This window comes from Triturus cristatus, chromosome 7 (genome assembly GCF_964204655.1).
Source record: "Triturus cristatus chromosome 7, aTriCri1.1, whole genome shotgun sequence".
NCBI lineage: Eukaryota > Metazoa > Chordata > Amphibia > Caudata > Salamandridae > Triturus > Triturus cristatus.
The window spans coordinates 1444567228-1444589906 of record NC_140590.1 but is presented as its reverse complement, the minus strand read 5'-3'; the positions used below and the strand labels follow the sequence as shown (position 1 = coordinate 1444589906).

At 44.5% G+C, this 22679-nt stretch overlaps 1 protein-coding gene across 6 annotated transcripts in view; it reads right to left on the bottom strand.

The window, feature by feature from the left end:
* Nucleotides 1-22679, bottom strand: part of LPIN3 (lipin 3) — a 319561-nt gene that overhangs the window by 71663 nt on the left and 225219 nt on the right. For all 6 annotated transcript variants that reach the window (XM_085619183.1, XM_085619184.1, XM_085619182.1 and 3 more), the window contains 4 exons: nucleotides 17750-17866; nucleotides 10565-10688; nucleotides 4376-4925; nucleotides 3935-4034 (listed from right to left, as the gene is read on the bottom strand). In XM_085619183.1, coding sequence (XP_085475309.1) covers nucleotides 3935-4034; nucleotides 4376-4925; nucleotides 10565-10688; nucleotides 17750-17866 — 891 coding nt within the window. The remainder of the gene's footprint in view (nucleotides 1-3934; nucleotides 4035-4375; nucleotides 4926-10564; nucleotides 10689-17749; nucleotides 17867-22679) is intronic.

The window sequence follows — 22679 nt, the reverse complement described above, 5'->3', positions numbered from 1 at the left end:
GATAATTATTCTGTATATATAGATCAACCTCTGACACATCAATGTTTTATTTCATGGATCTTATCCTTTTGAGCAGTGGTTTAGCAGAAGCAATGGCGTAATCATAGGAGGAGGAGAAGTGTTTGCTTGTAACTTACATCTAATTTCACTTTTCACCTCTGCTATTCCATTCCACCTTCTCAAAACCCACCTTTACCCACTCAGAATATTTACATCTTCTGAGCTGACGAATCCTACAATACTACACATTTTAGGTCATAGTCAACAAACTTGCAGCAACACTGTACTTATACGAATACTCACATATGAAGAACTCATTATGGATTTATCGATTAGAGGGAATCATCACTTCAAGAGTGATCTCCAAGCCCTTATAAGATCCTTATTGCCCAGCTGCAACCACCTGACCTCTCTATACTGCCTTTTACATGAAAGGTAACGCTCATAAGGATAACAAAGGCGGCAACAAAAAGCAGGAAAGCAAATTGAGTCACCAGTAAATCAGTAAAAAAAAATGCAATCTCAATGCATCAATCACATCCCTTCCAGTTTCCAGTAACAGAAGTAACATGAAAGTTTAGACCCTAACTCCGATGAAAAAATTCGGCATAAATTCTTATATTCACATATTTATACCCTACTCTCCTACTTTGCAGAACCTTCAAATGATCCCTTTTCACTGTAACTAAAGTGTATGAAGCCTTTAACACACTAATTGCAAACTATTACACCTTCTGGCTTCCCTTCACACGTGTCAAATAATGCGCTTTACTTCTAGTACCCTGAAATTGCCGAGTTATTAACATACCTTTTGTGGAAATCAACTTAACAATTTTGCATAACATGCTATTGTTTGTATACTTTAATAAAAAGAAACTGACCATAGACCCTCTTCAATGTATTAGTTCTTATCTGATCCTGAACTATTTCCGTTAAAACAAGCTGCAAACACTAATATGCAATAACCCACAAACTGTTTGATTGTCATCAATCAGTTCTTAGACAATTCTGACAACTGCCAGTAGAAACATCCCTCCAAAGGAGGAGAGAGAACTGCCCTCTATTTTTTTTTATGTGGGAATTGTCTGACACCTTCAAGTTGATGAATCTTCCACCCTGAGGTGGCAATTGGATTTCAAATTCTTGTCTGGAAATTTTCATAACCTTCATTTAGTTTTTGTTCTACTACTTCTGCCTCATTTGATGAACCTCAAGGCATTCGCTCCTCTGAAACATTCACCCCATATTATCTGTCATCTCCCAGGTGAAAGTTACATATCGTATATACATGGAAGATAGATGGCAGCGGATCCATCTCGGCAGATTACATGCTCAACCTGATCGTATAAATGTTTGACTGTAAATCACAAAAACTGGAAGGCCACCAGTTGTCTTCAACTGAATCAAATTCATACCTTCCTTCTATGCAAAGGCAATAGAAAAGATAACTTATCACAGCCTTTCATTATTACATCACACAACATTCTTTCTACATGTTGGTGTAAAACAGGGTTTGGTTCATGCCAAAATTTAAACTATGTCCCCAGATTCATTTTATTTTGAAAGCGGCTTTGAGATAGTTTAATTAAGGTGGTTTCATTCTTTCCTTCCCTAGAATCTACAACCTGCATTAAAAGTGGCACTGGTCGCCAACTAACCGGACCAACCAAACAATCAATACAGGTCTGGAGGGCAGCCACCAGGAGCACGGGATGGGACCGCAAGATAACCCTGGCGACGCCAATATGGGCCTCGGAACAGCTCGGGCACCTCTGGTCCACTAAAGGCTTTGACAAATGGGACCTCATAGGCATCTCAAAAGTGGGCGACCTATGGGCAAAGGGGGAGGTCAAGTCATTTCCCACTCTGCAGCAAGAGTTCGAGCTTGCCTCTACAGAACACTTTCGATACCTTAAAGTCCGTCACGCCTTATACTCTTGTCTCCCAAAGGGGGAGACCCCCCCTGAAGCCACCCCCCTCGAGGACAGACTCCTTGATGGCTATCTTCCAACAAAGGCCATCTCGCTTACACATAAAAAGTTAGTTAACCATTCTGCAGATCCCCTAATGAAACTGCGAGAGAAGTGGGAAGGGGATGGTATAATCCTAGACGAGGAAGATTGGGTGGCAGCCGTGTCTTCACTGCGGGAAGTGGCCATGTCAGCAAAATTGAGGCTGGTGCAACTTAAAATTTTACACCGGATCTATATCACAGGACCCGGGATGGTACGAATGGGCAGAGCGACAGATGAAGGGTGCAGAAGGGGCTGTGGACACGTAGGCACCTTCCTGCATATACTATGGGAATGCCCCTTGGTCCAGAGGTACTGTAAGAAAATACATGAGGTTATGGGAGAGGTGTTACATCAGGCTCTCTCGCTGGAAGCTAAGAGATGCCTATTGAATGCATGGGAACCCACAGACCTACACAACACACAGATGGCCTGGGTCACATTGGGGCTGATGATAGCGAAACGTAACATAGCCCAGAAATGGGGGGCGTCGCAGGCTCCAGCGGTAAGTGCCTGGAAGAAAGACATGGACTGGTGCATGTTTCGGGAAAAGTATGTTTATGTGGCCAGGGGATGTCCTAAGAAATGGGTCCGCATTTGGAACGAATGGAATAAATATAGAGGGATATAGAGCTCAAGAGGAACCAACATAGTAAATGCGCAAATCACCCGTAACCAATTGATCATGCTGTGTACTGATATGTGTATCATGATTAACCAAGACATTTGACTGCATTGTATTCTTGCCTTGTAACCTTGATTCCTACTCTTAATAAAAAGAATTATAAAAAAAAAAGAGGCACTGGTCAATTTTCATCTTAGGTCTGCCAACTCTGTCTGCCATCCTTCCATACTCTTTTCTAAACCCCTTACTGAAAAGCCAAATTCCGCCTTTCCCTTGCGATATCACTTCAGGGAAAACAGGGCCTTAACACACAGAGCCCTACAGGCTCTAAGTGGTCTACAAATAAAGTTTAAAATACTTGGTTTATCCAACATATTTCTCTGCCCAAAACTTCCCTGTATCAATCAGGTCTGCTTACTCACTTAAGCCAACCCCTAAATCAATGCACAATTTCAAAGAGGTTACTCACTGTCACCATGGTTAAACTAACACCCAGGGGCACACTTGTATATATAGTGAGAACTCATATGTGCCACTCTTGACTCTTCAGTATTAGAAATAAAGCATGGCATATGGGTTATAGCAAGATTCTAAAAGCTTTCCTTTTTGAAGAAGATTCTGGCGCTTCATGCGTATCACGCTGTACATGGTCAAGGAATGTTCACTATTTGCACAATACAATGATTTGTGAAGCATATAGAGATTAAAAATAGTACAAGCATTTCCCAGAAATGCACTTCTGAGTTCATTTTATATATGCCAGTAAATAAACTGCACGGTTACCCTCAGACTTGTTAGGATTTTGGCGGCAAGTGAACACAATACAGAGCATGTGTTTTCACCTTCATACATATTTTTTCCCTGGCACATCAAAATCCACAAATCAGCCAAGTGGTGTATTTCATATGGAGAAATAGTGAAGTGCGAAACAAGTAATCCTCAAAAATAAACACAGACGACCCAAAGGTGATCTCCCTACAACACGTATCAGTTGCAGAAGAGCTGCAACTCAATCCATTGATTTGTGCTAACTGAAACAGTTTTGTATAATTGCTTATTGTCACTTATGATCTTGAGTCCAGTTCCCCCCCATATGCTTACTATCCTGGTAAGGAGATCTTAACACTTGTATTAAAAACCTCCACGTCTTTGTTCTAATCAAGGGAAACCCAAGACAAATCTCAAGCTAGCTCTGAATTCTGTTCATAATTTTGAGTGAGTTCAACAAAAGAGTACAAAACTCCATTTCCTCCTGTTTAGTTACTATTTGCACGCCCTCTTACACCCTCCAACAGACCTCTTTGGGAAGTAAAGTGCAATCTCATCAGAGGTGAGCTTGGAGATGTCATCAAGGTAGATATCAGAGGGTCCAAGATGCTGATTTCTCTTCAGATAGCCTACATGGGAAACAGGAAAGAAAACAGTTAATGCATATTATCCAAGAAAAAAACTGACATGGGCACACCAGCAATTAAGACAGAGTGCCAAGGTATGTGTTGCATGCTAGTTAATAAGTAAACCGAAAGCAAAATGAGACAAGCAAAGAACGCACAAAAAATATAAGCCCATGACAAGATGTCCGAAAAGAGAGAAAAAGAACCTTTGTGGGAGAAAGGACGGAAAGTGCAGCAGGCTAAGTGGGTTGAAATAAAGAAAAACAGACTGGAATCATAGTGCTCTATCCAAAAACCCTTTGAAATGTGAGGCCTTAAATGAGTGGCTTCATTCGGATACAGACCTTTTTTCCTCGGTTGTTCAGGCTTCAGTCCAACAGAGGTGTTGTCCTGGGAAGGCTTGGAATCCTCTATTATTTCAGTCTGATTCCCAGGCTGCTCCTCCTGCTGGCGAGGCTCATCTGTGTGGAAGACTAGTTTTAAGGTATCATCAACCTTCTCTTCTTCCCCGGTCGATGCTGTTGCTACTGCCCCTAGCATTTCCTCTCTCTGCTCCTCCTCTGGGGTTAGGCGGGATCCTTGTGAGCTACCATTACCCACATCAGAGGGAGGGTGCTCCTCCTGCTGGAGTTTTACCCTGGCCCCGTCTACAAACACTGGCTCTGGCCGGCAGAGCAAGGGAGGACTTATAGATGCTGGGGAGTCAGACTGACTGTGGGGTTCAGAGGAGTCGTCCGTGATTGCACGGAAATGGGTGGATTCACAGGGCTGAATTGATGTGAGGATTGTTGTGGGACTGCTCAGAATGGTTGCAGAGGTATTTAAGGCGGTCGTCGTGATCCGAGGGCTGTTCCGGGCTGAGATCGGGGGTTCAGGCCTCTCAGACTTTGAAACCTTTAAAAATGAAAGGGGAAACAAATAAGGCGTGCAAAATCAGTTTAATGCATCAAATACTATAGCATTCGAGTAGAGGGAAGAGCCTGGATTTGCACCCAGTTTTTCAAACGATAAATGGATTTTCAGCTTGTAAGTTATTTGTGTGGTCGGTGCGTTGATACTATTGATAGTTACAGACTGCGAATATGGATCTTGACATTTTTCCAAATGTTCTCAAGAGCAACTGCTGGGGCAACGGAAGTGTCTGCTTCTCTTTCAAACCTTAAAATGTAAAAGTAGGCTGCATATCCTCTGATCTACCAAGGGACACCCTCCCAACAGCGCTCTTTCACTTATCTTTGCAAAGGGTTTCCCTTCAAACCGCTTCTTCTTGTATCCGCTCTTGAAGGTGTTAAGTGGAGCGGGCAGTGGGTGGATCTTTAGTCTTCGATAAGGCTTGGTGATGAGCTTGCTGCCAGTTTGAGATGGGAGAGGGGCTGCTCTTTTGTTTGGCACTTGCCCGGCTGTTTGAATTAAGGCTACCTTCCATGCACACAGGCTAGGAAGCAAGACCAAGTTAGGAATTACTCAAATCTGCACCACTGCCTACATCTACTCATGCCTCACCACAGGGCTCGTAGCCGAGGTTCTAGCAGCTCTCTAGTCAGTGTCCTCTCTGGTTGCTCTACAGCCCCTGCTGCAACTCAGGACAGTATGCTACATGCATTTCAAACTGGATCTTTAATTTACTTTTCCCATAATATATTTTCTTGTGTACAATTTTGTTCGGTGTATGCAGTTTTAGATTCATGGAAAAAAAAAAAATCTTTTATACACTTCCCTTTATTGTGGGGCAGTTTATAGAAATGACAGCTTTGTAGTATTAGAAAAAAAGGTAAATATGCCCTTGAGCTGAACACGTACAACAGTGAGAGGATTTATTCATGCAGCCTACCAAAGCAGAAACTGAAATGAAGCTACAAGGGGTGCTTGGGCTGTGAATTAGCAGGACAGCTAGAAACACATAACGATTAACTAGATGGGTTCCACGGACCAGAGTAATCGTCCCGGAGGAAGCAGCAACTGGGCAGATTAGAATGTAATCAATATTTATTATGGAGTACAAACCATGGGTCCAAACACAAGTATACAACCCACGTGAGTATAGAAAAAAAGTAAAGTAAGGTCGGCTGAAAAGCACTAACCAAATAAGGAATTAATGAACAAGTTGCTTACCTTTGATAATGCCTTATCTGGTAGAGGCTATCTAGCCGTAGGCTCCTTACCTTACAATATTCCCCAGGAATTAGGCTGGATCCGGAAATGTTTTGGTGAGCAGTACGCGAGGCGGTAGGTGGCATAGTTTGGCTCCACATGACATTGTCACCATAGTCCGCGCAGGAAGAGGCATGCACGATGCCTAGGGCGCCACTCCAGCACTCTGTCAGTTTCTTTTCGAAACTTTCTATGACAGACGTGCCAAGCCACAAAGAACACTGAATACTGGTACGTAAAGGGGAATAATACTTTAACTTTGAAATCCATTCACAGACAGGGGGGTGGGTGAGTTGGTAAGGAATCTGCAGCTAGATAGAATCTCTACCAGATAAATCGTTACTAAAGGAAGTAACTGGTTCATCTGATAAACCAGTTACTTCCAACCGCAGATTCCTTACCTTAGGATAAGTACCCAAGCAATACTGCCCTGAGGACGGCAATACAGATTAGACTAAACAGTCCTGTAGGACCGAATCGGAAAAGTGACTGTCACATCGGACCTGACTGTTCAGGCAGTAGTGCTTAGTAAACGTGGGCAAGGAAGCCTACGTTGCTGCCTGACATACACCCAGAACAACAGGAACTCCGCAAAGTAACACAGTGGCTGCAGCCTTAGCTCTAGTAGAATGAGCTGGCAACCCTTCAGGAGGCTGTTTCTTGACCATAGCATAGCCGATCTCAATGCAGAGCACTATCCATTATGATCTGGTCAGTTTCTGCACTGCTTTTCCTTTCTTTGCACTGGCATACCCACGAAGAGTTGATCGTCCACCCGGAACTCTTTTGTGCGGTCAATGTAGAACGACAAAGCTCTTTTTGGGTCCAGTGGTTGGAGGTTATCCTCTTTTTAGAGAGGTGAGGCGGAGCGTAAAAGGTAGTCAGAGTGACTGATTGGCTTATATGAAAGGGAGTTACCACTTTTGGTGGGAAAAGATGCTCTAGTCTGAAGTACCAGCTTGTCTAGGTAGATGTTAAGGTACAGAGGATGTGCTGACAGTGCCTGTAACTCACTGACCATCCAGGCAGATGTTATTGCCACTAGGAAGGACATTTTTATAGTAAGAAGTCTGAGTGGACAGGTATGTAGTGGCTTGAAGGGAGCACAAATCAAAAATGTAAGAACTAGCTCGAGGTCCCACTGCAGCATAGTGAAAGGTGCTGGTGGGAACATATATTGAAGACATTTCAGAAGCCTATGTACAATAGAAGACTTGAAAGGGATGGCTTATCTGGAAACCACATAAATGAGGAGAGGGCAGAAGGATAACCTTCTATTGTGACCAAAGCAGAGTCCTGCTGGGCTAAGGAAAGAATAAACAAAAGAACCTGGGAAAGTGGCACCGAAAGAGTATTGTTTGTATCTGTTCACCATGCCACAAACTTGCTCTGACAGCAGGTGTATACCGTCTTGGTGGAGGGACGCCTGGCTGCCACGATAACATTGCAGACTTCAGGCAGAAGGTTGAAAACTGTCAGCCGTCACCACTCAATATCCACCAATGAAGATTAAGTGTTTTCAGCTTCGGGTGCAGAACCCTGCCCTGCTGCTGTGACAGGAGATCCTCCCAAAGAGGCAGCCTCATTGGAGGACCCATGCTGATGCTCAACAGCTCGGGATACCAGACTCTCTGTGCCCAATCCGGAGCCACAAGAATGACTTGGGCCTAGTCATTCCCGAGCTTCTTGAGGACTCTTGGCAGGACTGGCATTGGCAGTAAGGTGTATAGGAGGCCAAAGCTCCACTCAAGATGAAAAACGTCTGAGTGAGAGCAGGCTTGGAAACTCTAGTTAGTAAAACTGTGGACATTGCACGTTCTCGGTGAAGGGGAACAGATCTAACCAAGGCTCTCCCCATTCTTGGAAGAGACCCATCGCCATCTCCGGACAGAGAAGCCATTTGTGATCCGCTAGGCATTGACGGCTGAGTTTGCCGCTCTGGCGTTCAGATAGCCCACCAGGTTTAGAACCACTAGGGATAAGCCCTGGTGTTCCAGCCAGATCAAGATGCACAGAGCCTCTTGGCAACGGGTCCACAACCCCACCCTGCCCTGTTTGTTGCAATACCACATGGCAGGGATGTTGTCCGTGAACACCTGTACCAGACTTCCTGATTGAAGGAAGAAAGGCTTTCAATGCCAATCGGATTGCCTGAAGTGTACACAGATTGATGTGGAGCCAGGATTCTGCCAGAAACCAGAGTCCTCGGATTTCCTCCTCTCCTAGATGGCTGCCCCAGCCTAGGAGTGAAGCATCTGTCACTACAGTCAGTTCTGGCTGGGGAAGGGAGAGGGGTCAGCCACTAACCAAATCGCGGTTCGTTAGCCACCACTGCAAGTCTTTAGCCGTTCCCTCCGAGATCTGGACCATGTCGGAGAGAATCCCCAGATGCTGCGCCCACAGGAACTTCAGGTACCACAGCAGAGACCTCATATGCCAACGGGCATGTGCTACTAGCAGGATGTAGGAGGCCATGAGGCCCAGCGGCCTCAGACTCAGTCTCACCGAAATCCAGGATAGAGGTTGAAACATCTGTATAATATCCTAAATATCCTGGACTCATCGCTCGCTCAGGAGGACAAGCCCAAAACGGCATCATGCCCAGAAAAGCTCAGTTGAAAGGGAGCGTCTGAGAGGGAGTCCGGTCTAACTTAAGCTCATTGATAGTGAACCCCAGCCAATGCAGAATATTTGCTGTAGTCTGAAGGTGGGAGGCAACTGCCTGTGGCGTGCCAGTCTTCAACACCCAATTGTCGACAATGCTGACTGGCTGGACTAGTCCTCAGGTGTTCCCCGGGAGGCTGGGGCCGCTTTTGTTACTGGGGGCTGGTTTTGCAGCAGTGCAGCAGTTGTAAAAGCACTGCAGAGTTGCTTGTATATCCAAAAGTTTTCAGGCCACAATAAAAGTGCCAAGTTAACTCTGGTGATTAATGTACCAGCTGGAGAAAGTTCAGAGTTTTGTCTAATGGCAGTTTTTATTGAATCAAGGTAGCACAGAGGGTTAATATGCCTGCTGCAAATAGGGAGTACTATGCAGAGCACAGAACAGTATTTTATGTGCATAGCTCAGTGGGTTACTGTTTTTGTCACAGAGATCCGTTTGTTAGTGTGCAGTTAATAAGTTACAATGATAATGCAAACTAGGTTAGAAAGGTTTTTTTCCTGTACTATGGAGAGATGAGATGCACTGTTGAAGGGTGATAGTGAGGGAATCATTGAAGAGCCCCAATAAAAATTGGCATATCCTGGTGCACTGTAAGGTCATCATTTACTATGCTTTATAAACCAATGCAATTGAATATACAAAGAAAAATGTGTTTTAGAATGCATCATTTTTGCCATTTTTACCCAAATATTCGGAGGGGGGGGTATTCCCCCCACTGCCCCTTTGTAGTGGTATATAATACTAAATATAAATACACACGCCTACTTAAAGAAGCTTTCAGGCAGCCCTCTTCTTCTATTGGTCTGCGGTTCTGACAGTCACATTTTTCTTCCACTGGCTACAGCATACAGGCTGTTGGGCATGGGGTCGGCCCACTTCAGCCACTGGCTAACTTTCCTGTGAGTGACAGCATTCTGCGCGGTCACAAGGAACACATCCATGTACAAAGTAGTTCCGTTAATGCAAAAGGCTATTATAGAAATGTGTGCTTTCCGAGACAAATAACCAATTGCTTTTAGGCATCTTTGTCAAACTGGCGGGGCCAGCAGCTTTGCGAAAGCAATGATGAAACAAAACATGAATTTACAAAGCCAAAAGGCTGGAATCCAATGCAGGACTGTGTGTCTTTGCCAAAGGTTTTTTGAGAAGTATGTGACCATAGTTTTTAGGCTCTGTCCTTTCGCCTGTTTTAGGGGAGTTTAGATAACAGTCGTTATCGGGGCAGCTAGGGGATCCCAACTGTATAGCTGCAATGAATATCAGTTGGCATGGCAAAGCAGAAGGGACTGAGGAAAGGGAGAAATTGACGTTCTCACAAAATGTGTCTAGCTCCAGCACCTCGTCAGGAGCAGTAAGCGCTATATAAATCCAATTACAGTTACACTACGGTTAGGACATCTAGGGAAGTATAGTTACGTTAGGTAGTGATGGATGTCCCACAACTCAGGGAAGCTTGTCCGTCATTTGTGAAATGTTGCATTTTGACGTTTAGCCTCTGAATGGCAATCGCCTCCAAGTCTTTGCATTGACACGTTTATTTATTTTGTAACTGTGGACCTTTGCAGACACACTTGATAAACTCTCCTCAGCATGCACTCATCACTGTGGGCCCGCAAATGCCATTTTGAGCACAAACTTGCATTTATCGCCCACCCCCCCAAAAAACAATTGTGAGCCTGCAAAATCATGATGTTACCTGCCCCGATGCCACTCTCACCTGAGGAAGTCGCCCCCAGTTCCACTGCATGTGCGACTCCGCTCCTCTAGGAGAGAGGTCTGGGCCTTTGATCTCCAGCTCAGAGTCACTTTTCGGGGAAGTTGGACGGTTGGGAGTAAGGCTGCTGCAAAAAATAAAGATAAACAGAATCACAACCCAGATTACAGGTGACCCTCTCTCCCCCTTCACTTCATCATTTTCCGCACATCTACACAACTCAGCTACACCCACGGGCAGAGGCAGCTTTAGCGCTGGTGACCCCGGTGCAACAATCATTTTTGGCACCCCCATACCCTGTGACCGCCACCTCGGATTTTCTCACTACCACCGAGCAAAAGTGCCCCTCCTCTCTCTCCAATCATAAGTCATTGCTAAACACAGCACCCCCGCGAGGTCAGGGCCCCCTCCACAGGTCAGCGCCCCCTCCACAGGTCAGCGCCCAGTGCGGCCGCACCAGTCCCACTGCCCTAAAGCCGGCCCTGTCCACTGGGACGATCCTTGGATGCCCCCTCCCTTAGCTTCAGGTTCTCGTGTCTTCGGTCCTCCATAGCTCGATTTAACTCGGTGACTCAGCACCTTCTCAAACCTCATGCACAGGTCCTCTTACCCTATGTTTCGGTTTCTTTTTCTCTCCAGCGCCATTCCACTCTCAACCCTCACTGCCTACATGCATGTCTACTGTGGTCTACCTTCACTGCCTTGTCAGAGAGTCCCCTCCTTGTATCTCTTACCCACTTCTCCTTCCCTGTTTATCTTGCATTTCTACTGAGCTCCTAACCCCCCCCATACTTGCTGCGCCTTTCTTTTGACAATATTTCAAACCGTCTTACTCACTCCCCCTTTTCTTCGCCCTTGGGTTGTCTTAATTTTCCACGCTCGCAATATTTCATCTTCCCCTCTCCGTCAACATTTTTCTATGCTCTGCATTTTCGCGTTCTCCTCATCCACTTCGCCATCCTCTTCTTACAAGATCTCACCCCTCACTCAGCCTGCGCTCCCTACTCCTGCAAGAGACGCACTTTACATCATACTACTCACCCTACCCCTCTCTCTGCTCTCACACACACACTTTGAGCCACGTGTACAACGCATTTCAGACTGGAAACATGCTTTTACATATGTACAAAGCACAAACTGCGATTTCGCAATTTGTGTTAGTGAATTGGTATTTCGAAGAGGGGTATTAAGGGGTCTCTTCCAAATACCGAATCTGAATGGGGTGTATTAATGTTCTAAGACAGACTTCTGGTCGCAAAACATTAATACTATACATTAGCTCCATGAAGGAGGTGGTAACCCATTTGCAAACGGGAAGGGGTCCAATGGGTCCCCTTCCCATTTGAGAATAGAAAAAATATATTTTATGAGAGCAGGCAGTGGTCCCACAGACTACTCTTGATAAAAGAAACTTCAAAGTGTTTTTTTTTTTTTTTTTTAAACCCATCCCATTTTGCTTTATGGAGAATGGGCGGCATTAAAAAAAAAATGTTCTTTTAAAAAAACATCACAGACATTGTGGTCCGCAGACCTCAGCAGGCTCCTATCACTGTGATGGCCGCGATTGCTAATGGGTTGCAAACTGCAACCTACCTCATTAATATTCATTAGGTGGGTCGATTTGCGAGGTACTAGGAATCGCTATTATTTCCTAATTGCGATTCGGATATAATCCCAATTAAGGAATCAGTATTTCTAATGTTAGTACATAGCCCTTTGTCTCTCCTTTACCTCGTGTGTACTGCACTCCTTATTGAATTCCCACTTAAAAATATCATGTGCCTTTTATTCTAGTATTTATTCATACCGTGCACCTCTTTCCAAAAGGTACTTTGCAAGATATTCATGCAATTCAATGGAAAGGTCAATGTTTATTGTATTTCATGTGATATTATTATTTGGCATCTGTACCCCTGTACAGTGCACATCCTTAGTCACAGGCTTCAGCTCTCCCCTAGTACCCATCACACTAGGCATTATTTCAATCAATAGTTTGAAAAACAGCTTCATGGCAAACCTTATCTGTGGCTCACATGGCAGCATAAACCACAAAACTGCTGTTTGCATGTGTCTGGTGAACGGTGGGAAGCATGAAATTACTCTATCATGTCGTTTTTAGTGGTCAAGCGAGTTTTACAGCTTTCTCAATAATCACTGGAAAATAAGCATCTATTGGGGGTTGTAGGAAGTGGTCTCTGCCAAGAATCACATCCAGGTCATTGGACACAGAGAAGAGGGGCTGCATTTTCAGAAGAGGGGCTGCATTTTCCGGAGATGGGTAGATGTTCCCTTGAGAGAAGATGTAGGAGTGAACAATGCAAACAGTAAAGCTGATCAGACCCATGGAAGAAACAGAAAAAGGGAAGATACAATAAGGGTGACAAGAGGGTACGCACTGAGGAGATCTATTATGAGGAGCAAACACCTCCGTAATTTTATCCAGAGAACAAAAAAAATGGAAGAAGATTCTATACAAAGAGCCTATTTCGGTGGCAAGATGTAGACCCACACAGCAATGTCTGATCTGCGTTATATAAGCTTGCTTAAGACGCTAACTTGAGAAATCTGATGAAATACAAGCACCAAGTGCAGTAAGGCACCCAGCTTATGGTCTGCACAGCACAAGGACACCTGCATCATCTCTGTAGTAAGGAAAGTAAGCATTGTTATGTATTATTTCTTAAAAGTCTAGTTAAATCTGTTATTTCTATGTACTTTTTTTTATTGTGATGTCTCTCTTTAAGCCTTCTGTAAATAAACTGTCTAGAACTAAAAATCAGCAGCTCCTTCTCACTTAGAAATACTGAGCATTCTTCAAAATTAGGACAGGAAAATAATCAACTTCATTTAAATATTGCTTATGTTATTTTGGTTTAGAACAATTTTAGAAGGTAACGTCTTAGATTTGGTAAACTCTGTGGGCAATTTTCTGATTTGCTGCGGCTGGAGGGGCAATTTTCTGATTTGCTGCGGCTGGAGGGGCAATTTTCTGATTTGCTGCGGCTGGAGGGGCAATTTTCTGATTTGCTGCGGCTGGAGGGGCAATTTTCTGATTTGCTGCGGCTGGAGAGGCCATTTTCATGGTTTTATCCCTCATTTGTAGGTATAGGAGAACCACTGAAAATATTAAAACATTCCCTTAAGGATGGCCACAATGCTCACACATTTCCAAGGGGAGTCGCCATCATAATCTTCCCCTTTTTACCATCGAATTATCGATCGAGTTACATTGTTCATGTGATGACTGAGTGGGCGGAGATCTACTGAACTCCGCATACCGTCCTTTTTCCGGATCAAGAAGTATAGGGAATACAAGCCTCTGCTGAAGTGTCCTTTTGGAACTGGTTCAATGGCATCTTTTGACAACAGAGCTTTTCCCTCCTCTTTGCGATGGTGAAGATGTTGAGGGTCTGTCTGTGTGGTGGAATGTTTGGGGTGAGAAGTGAATTCCAAGCAGTAACCGAGCTGAATGATGGACAGCACTCATTGGTCGGATGTTCTTTCTGGCTACAGGTGGTGGAACTGCTGCAGTCTTCCCCCGACAGGTGCCGTGTGATCGGGGGTAATTTGTGGGGATTCATTGTTTAGTGGGAGAGGCTCCCTTTCCAGGAATACCTTTAACTATACCTTTTTTGGTTGCCTCCTTTATATCCTCCTCTATAGTAGCCTCTTGCACTTTCACAGTGGTATACTTGTTGTTACTTTTGGTAACACCAAGTGTCAGTGGTGGAAGTTTTGGCTGCACCCCTGCCCTGAAACCTGCAAAAGGACTGCTCCCTAGGTATTGTGGACTGCAATGCCTTCATGGATTTTGCAGTTTCTGCATTTTTTTTTCTAATGGAGTATTCACCTCTGGGCCAAGGAGGTGTTCCCCCTTCAAAAGGTAGTTTAAGATGTGTTGCTGAACCTTTGGTTTAAATCCTTAGATGTGCAGACAAGTATGTCTACGTAGTACATTTGGGGAATTAAATTCTCGTCCAGTGGTACCCGCACTGTCCAGGGTGCACCCAATAGAGATTTCCTCACCCTCAGAAACTAGTCTTCAGCTCTTTGTTTATATTTTCCTGGGAGATATTGTACCTGGTCCTCCATGTCATCCTAGGTAGCCCTGTTATAACCTGACAGCATGGCTAATGATTTGGCATGCACTAATGATTGGCATGTCTTAATGCCACACTTTTCCCCTCCACATCTATAAGCTTTATCTCCCTGTCCAGAGGAGGAGCGTCACCTGTGCTTTGGGAGGCTGTCCTTTTCCTAGCTGTTGTAAACACTAGGGGATCAGCCATAGGGTGTCCACCAATGGAGAGAGGATCACTGGAAGAAGGCTTGTGCTTGCGCTCTATTAGAAGTGTTAATACCATCGACTTAACTGGATCTTTAAATATCTCAGAGACTCTGAGTATTGACCCTATCCTGGGTAAATACTAAACAGAATGCTCAGTTTTGGAAAGCGTTTCTACTAAAATATCACCCTTTCCCACTGTGGTGTGCATTTGGACATTATGCTAGTGAGCTGCAAGCTGTAAAACTCTATGGTAAGAAGTGGTGTCATCTGGTTGTGATGCCTTGACTGGGGCTGGCACATAAATGCCAGAGTCAAAAGGAACAACATCATATGCATCCCAAGGGTCTGGACTACCTGGGGGCACTCCCTGAAAGTCATGAGTCTATGTACCCGAGTGTGTGGACAATAGTGAAATGCACTGTGGTGATATATGAAGCGGCATAGGGCTTGTTGCTTTGTGTTCCACTATCTTTTTCTTTGGAGGAGGCTGAGATTGAACACTGTTCTACCTCATCTGTCTATTGCTTTGTTTTTCAGGAAAATGTTCCATCTCTAAATGGCTTTTTCTGTCCATTAGTCCTTGGAGGTTTTCCAAGACATTGCCTTCTGCATCAGTGTTGACTTTGTCATGGGCTTTCTTATGTGGCAAGTCCTTATGGATTTTCTTTGTTTGATGCTCCTGTGGAGCTGATCCACTATCCAGTGTCCACAGTCTTTTAGGAGTCAGCACCAATGATGCTTGTGGGGTATGTTTACTCGAATACAAAGATTTTTCCAGCACAGAAGTGCGTGGCGCTGATGGGTTGACCAGCGTCAAGGGCTGTGCAGGCATCGATAGCTTGGTCGGCACAGAGTGCTGATTCGGCTTTGAGAGCTGTGTGCACCCTCCCACTTTTCCCTGTTGGTCCTGACCCTGATTAGGATTGATCCCACTGTTGTCCTGTCTCAGTTCCAATGGGTGCTTTCTGTGTCGGCCAGACCTTGAAGGCTCTGGCGCACCAAGGCGGTGATGGGTGGTCATTGGGGGTAATGGTGTTGTGCATTTGTAGATCCAGTGATCCTGGGTTTTCATGGCCCTTGGAGTTGTCTCCATCCCGGGCCCAGTTCCCGTAGTCATGTAATCGTCTAGAAATTCCAGTGGTGGTGGCTAGGATTCATCCTGTCCCTCCTTCACCCACGGATTACAGTCATCAGACGCGATGTAGTGTGGACTGCACAAGTTGGCGCCACCTTTGGCATCGTCTTCTTCCTTGCCACCTGCGCCGATGTGTTCTTCCTCAGCTGAGATTTATGCCTCTGTCTCCATCCCCATGGTGTGAGCTAGACGTCGGTCACGTTGAAACTTTTTGAGCAGGTTGCATGCAGGCTGTGCAATTCTGTTTGATATGTTCCGGCGACAGGCAACGGTTGCAGACGTCATGCTGGTCTGAGTATGCATACTTTGCCCCACACTGTTGGCACTTTAGAAAATGGGTCTGTCTTCTTTACCTTCCATCAGCCGGAGTTGAGCATTCGCGGTGGTGTGGAGGAAGGAACACGCTCAAGACAGTCACGTAAATGGGAAGCTGGTCGCCGGATACAAAGTCAACAAGCTATGCTATGTATAATCGTACCGGTTCAATTCCGTTCCACGTAAGTCGTCAGAGTGCTGGAATTGCACAGAGCTCGGTCCGAACCCAATGGTGGACAAAAAATAAATAAAAAATCAAACAATGGAGCTATTAAGCATACAGGCTCACTTGAAGAGGAGGAGTATCATCGTCACTTTAGCAACACAAGACTTCGATGAGAAAAATAAGTTCTAAAGTCCAAACCCAACACTAGACGGCAGGAGTGTGAATAGCATGTGTACCTGCAGCCAACACATGCTACGAATATAATCAATTCTTACATAGAAAAATAAAACGGAGAAAATCAGCATCGACCGAGAAGTAAAAAGTCTGGAAAATAGTATTTTTAAAGGTACTGAAAAAGAGACTGTGTATTAACGTGTAAAATGAGGGGATACTGGGTAATTCAGTCAATCAGGAAAAATGCAGCATTACTGTGAAAATGAATAAAGCAATACCACAGCAGAGAGCAGGTAAAAAACAAAGAAAATGGGTTCTAAGAGATTGAGGAATTTTTGGCTGGATTGGAGGCAGCGGAATGAATGCACATATAGCAGGATGTAGACAAATGGAATTAAAGCAAAACAACATAGTACAAGCAGATCTTGATTAGTGCTGTGCAGCAGAAAAGACAGTATAAAAATCTGGGGCTGCTCTAAAAAATGGGAGAAAGTGTGGAAACAATGGGAGACATACAGGAATCCATGAGGGGTCGGGGGAGAGAGGGAAGATAGGTTACTGAGGTTGGGTGGAGTCGGTTGTCCTAGAATAATAGGGAGGGAGAATTAAGATCCATTATGAATGCTGCAACAAAGGATTACAGATTTTGATGTAAAGGTAACTGTATTTGTACTTCTGGACGTTTGTTCATGTAATACTGTACACTGCAACTGATGTATGTTTATTAAAAATATAAATTTTTTAAAACATAGTACTGCTCCATGTTCTGGTAGTCCTTCTGTGTTGTCTGTAACACAACAGACATAATAGGACAAACTTCTCCAGGTAGGAGGAGAGAACTAGTCAGAACAATGCATGAGGCTAGAAAGTGGCGGTCAGAGGCAGGTGCAGGGTATACCAGACGTTCTGTCCTCCTCTATGGGGCATTTAATTAATGCCACCCAAACTATGCCCCCTGTGATGGTTGCACTAACAGATTATCCCCAACACCTTCTCTTTCCAACCACTCACCTTCCTGGGTGCACCTCTTATTCCCATGTTGTATTTCTTGTGTACCCTTTCCTGTACTTGCATTTTTGGTCTCCTCTCCACCCCAACATTTGCTCATACCTCTGTGGTAGGATCCACTCCTCTCCTGAGAATAAGTAGAAGTCTTTATCTTTTGATTGTGTGGGGGGTCTCTCCTCATCTGATGAAACTTCAGCAAATGAATAGTAAATGGAATCCCTGAATGGAGAAATGATAGAGAAAAATTGATACAAGAAAGTAGTTACTTTGAAATACATTCAGTCTACGTAATTCCCAACAGTACACAAGGGCGCGCATGACAATTTTCCTTCAAGGCAAGCCACAAGTACTGTATGACTTGATATACAATAACGATAGCAATCGTAGTGACAATAATAACAGGTGTATTTCAAATGAATGAACTTTTGCACCCTCACAGCTAGAAGATTGCAGAAGACAGGACTGATGGAGCATCTTTCTTAAACAGAATCAAATAACACCAGACCAGTAAGCCAAATTCTCAATTGTCTCAATTGCAGCGCTGTACTTGTAAGATTAAATCTTAAATCTACATAAGACAGGACTGGAGTTGTCGGCACTGGATCAAAACTGGAGTTGGAAGAACTTGGAAAGAAATGCAGCTGACTGGACCAAAATTGTAGCAGACAGCCCTAGAGTAGACCTGGTACAAGGGCACAAGGATAACTGGAAGTAAGTAGGACTGCAGCAAGAGGAAAGGATCTAACAAAGGGAGCAGTTGTGGCACACTAACACATGGTTCAGAGTAACGTAACATAGTGGTTTGTTGGGAACCAAGTAAAAGGAATTGAGTAGTCCACATATCAACATGCAGGAACAAATTACGGGGGTGTTAAAAAAATAAATCTGAAGAATTTTAAGGAGGAGAAAAGTAAACTAAAACCCTTTTTGGTTTAAAAACTATTGGACGTCTCCAGACCGAATCAAAGGTGTTAGCAAGTGCAACTCACCTTGCAGGTAGAACGATGGATACAACTGCCCCTCTCAATGGCCGGCCGCATAGCACTTATTAAGATGAAAGTGCTACCCCAGTTCCTTTATTTATTCCGCACGATACCTATCCCCCTCACTAACACTTTCTTCACCCAACTGCGTAGCCTCCTTATTCGCCTAATATGGGCTGGTCGCCGACCCCGGGTTGCGTGGGATACTCTGACGCTGCCCTACGCTCGTGGTGGGTTTGCGGTCCCTGACCCCCAACTCTATTTACTAGTGGCGCGAGCTCAGTACGCCACCACTGGTATCGTCCGGATGCCCTAATACCCTACACAAAACCCGATAAGGAGTTCGTGACCAGACACCCCTTGCGTCCCTTCTTCCCAAGGGAGTCTCACTTGAGCCGCAAGACATCCAACCTTGATCTACCACATGCTGGGTTTCGCGAAAGCTCAATCTTATGCTTGGGTCGGGCCCTCTTTTATCACCAGTAATTCCCCTATCCGGAAACCCATTTCTTCCTCTTACCACAGAAAAAGGGGTCCAAACTACCCTTACTAAGTTGGGGCTAGACAATTTCGGCTCTCTCTTTCCTGATGGAAGGGCGCGTAAATTATCTGACTTGGCCCAGCTGCCAGGCATGACCTATGTGGACAAATTTACAATGGCCAGACTGCTCGGAACTCTACAAACAGTTTTTTCCTCTTTTCCCGAGCCATATGCGGATTTTGCCCCGCTCACTCTCCTCATCAAGGACGACAGCGGTGCACATCTGATCACTAAACTGTACAAAAGCCTGTATAGCACTTAAAATGGTGCGGGACAGAGGGACCCAACTGCATTGGGAGGAAGACTTAGGGCAACCTATGACAGATAAGGCATGGGCTTATTGCCCTGACCAAACCCATAAAATCTCCCCTAACCACAGACACAATCTCCTTCACTTTAAATGTATTCATTGTATCTACATAACCCCACGGCAGCGTGCCAAGTTTGACCACTCCACAACTTCTAACTGTCCTAAATGCCATGTGTTGGACGCAAACATCGCTCATATGGCATGGTCCTGTCCTCACATTCTACCATATTGGACGGAAGTGTTCCAGGCCATAGAGGTTATAATAGGCGCTCCCCTCATGCTTTCCCCAAAGCTAGGCCTGTTAGGCCTGGTCAATCGTATCAAACTTTGCTACCGGCGATTCGTAGCGATTGCTCTATTGCTTGCCAAGAGAGAGGTAGCAATTCATTGGGGGGCGAAAACTAGGCCTCAGAGGGCCGCATGGACGCGTAGTTTGGCTTACTGTAGTCTGAAAACAGAGATCTATGCCGAGCTCCAGCCCCCAACCTCCAGGCCCAGGGACATATGGTGCATTTACCGCACACACCTACAGCACACACTGCAGGCCTCTCAGGCCCCTTCAGATACTGCACGACCGACTTCCGCAGCCCCCGCAACTGCTGTGACCCCCCGCACTGACTAACCTACACCTTTTAGGTCTTCCCTCTCTCATATCCGCCACGCTGATTCGCACTCCCATGCCCGTTGAAAAAGCACTACTAGGCCACGACTCGTCCCGTGGGCTCCCGCGACCGCAGAGCTATATATCTAGCATGAAGGAACATTCCCCCCCAACCCCTCCCTTCATATTTTTCCCCTGTATTGTTATCGTTATTCACAGTCAATTCCTTATTCATGATTATTGTATATCACGAGCTAGACTAGTCATCCGATTATCTGCTTTTTGGATAATGACTTGATCTCTGTTTTGTGCCTTTCTATTGTATGATGTTTTCTTTTATTTCTGTATTGTATTGTCTTCTTTGTTCTCAATAAAATCAGAAAATTAAAAAAAAAAAAAAAAAAAAAATGATGTTAGCATCTTTGCTATTCCCAGAATAGGGACTGCCAGACGGGTAGGGGCTAGACCCCTTTATATCCTACAACCAAGTCTCCAGCGGTTGACATGAGTGATGTAATATGTGAGGACAAAAGCAGTGCATTGCAGGGGCATAAGTTAGTTAGCTTGCGTAACAATAACTGCTGAATTTGACTGGCTTTGTAAGAGTGAAATCTGAGCCGAACTATAACAGCCAGTAATCTTTGTTGTTTTTCAGTGAATTTCTAATGCTTTTTAAATTCTATTTCCTAACTTTAACAACCCTGTATCCCTTGGTTTTTTAAAGTAAGTTTGTATGTTTTTTTAACTAGTAGTTGCATTTGCAGCGTGGTGGAGAAAGGGGACGAGTCCTCCAATCAGCGATCCTGCTATGTCGGACTTAATCGCGGTAACAGGAGGGCTTGCAATTTATCCAAAACCACCACCAGCTCTTTAGCTTTGGCAACCACTTCCTTCAGGGCCTCCGGATGTTTTTCAACCCATCCCCATCTAATTGTTTTTCCATTGTTGGAGAGCGCCACACCACCCACCTATGCAAACCCCTGGATTGGTGGAATGTTGGCAAGGGTACCCAGCAATGTGACAGGCTAAGAGCATTGCGGTCACTGCCTACCCTATAAATGACCCCCATGTCCCGTGCAAAAGACCTGCCCTTCAAGCCAATTAAAAAGTAATCAATACAACTAGTATTGTCTGGCCTATTAAAAGAATGTTTTCCTTTAGTATCAGATATGTTTCTACTGTTTGCTGCTCTAAGATTAAAATTTAGCATTACGTAGCTGTGCAGCTCTCAGGGGCCATTTTACAGTAGTCAGGTTTATGGGGGGAATTCTCTATTCTGCAGCCTCCTCTAGCAACATATCTTGATCAAATGACATAAGAGGTTCATAAGTGGAGTTTAAATCACATGCCACTTTGATCTCACCTTTACCCTTGTAGTCAGAGGGAAAATTCTTGATAGTACTTATTGCTTGGGTCTCCTCTTTCTGCCCATCAACCTGATTATACACATTAGTCAGCACCATAGAGTTCCCACTACAGAGGTCTACCCTTATAGCCAGCACATCCTGGTAGTAACTGTTAGGACTCTTACTTAACAATATAGGTCTGTCTTCACCCACCAAACCCCGATGATCTTCCCCTGGATGCCCCTATTGCGTTCACACAAAATGAGCTACACCCATCCTAGCCACAGGTGAGATCCACCATATCTCCGGGAGGCGGCATGTTCGTCTATGAACTGTCCCCAATCTGTGCCCCCACCCCAATTTAGCACCTATTCCAGCCACATTCAATTTTCATGTCAAAACAGTTCCTTGACAAATGCACAAGGCTGAGACCTCTGAATAGGTATTTCAGTCTTTGGACCTCCAAACAAATTTTCGGGAGGATGATGGGACTTAAAAAAAATTGCACTTTTAGTACAGGTGTTGATATTCATAATATTACACTACATAGTCACTGGCGTGAAGTAAGCTGGACATAATCCTTTGTAAAAGAAGATGCAATCACTCAAATAAACGTTTTTGCCTTTTGTGAGACACCGTTCTCTTCTTTCATATGACATGATAACAAATGGAATATTCCATTTTTTAATGTTAGAAGAAAAATATACAAAACCATTCAAATTAATGAGGATACAAAACTAATGGCCTCTACCTCAGATCATCTTTATCAACTATGAAAAGACTACAACAAATTCAGAACTCTGCTGCCAGACTGCTCCTATATGTAAAGTCTCAAGCCTACATCACCCCTGTCTTGTGAGCTCTACAAGGACTACAGGTTGCCAGAAGATCAAACTTCAAGCTGCTTTGCATCACCCACTGAGCGATATATGGAACAAAACCACTTTTCATCAGAAATATAATCACTGTGTACATACAACAAAGGATTGGCACCTCGCCTCAAAACCTAAGTGTATAAGACAAATACTAGGGTAGTGTACCTTTCTCTCTTCAAGCAGCTAAACTTTGGAATTGACCAACAGTTAATAAGGAGACTTCACAAGACTCAAGCTAAACCAAATCCAAAACAGTAGTGGCCAATAAACCCCCCAAGCTTAACGAAGGGGAGCCGACCATCCGGGGGGACAACCAGGACAAAATACTGGATAAAATTGGAACAGTAACAACATCAACCCTGAACTCCAGCAATTG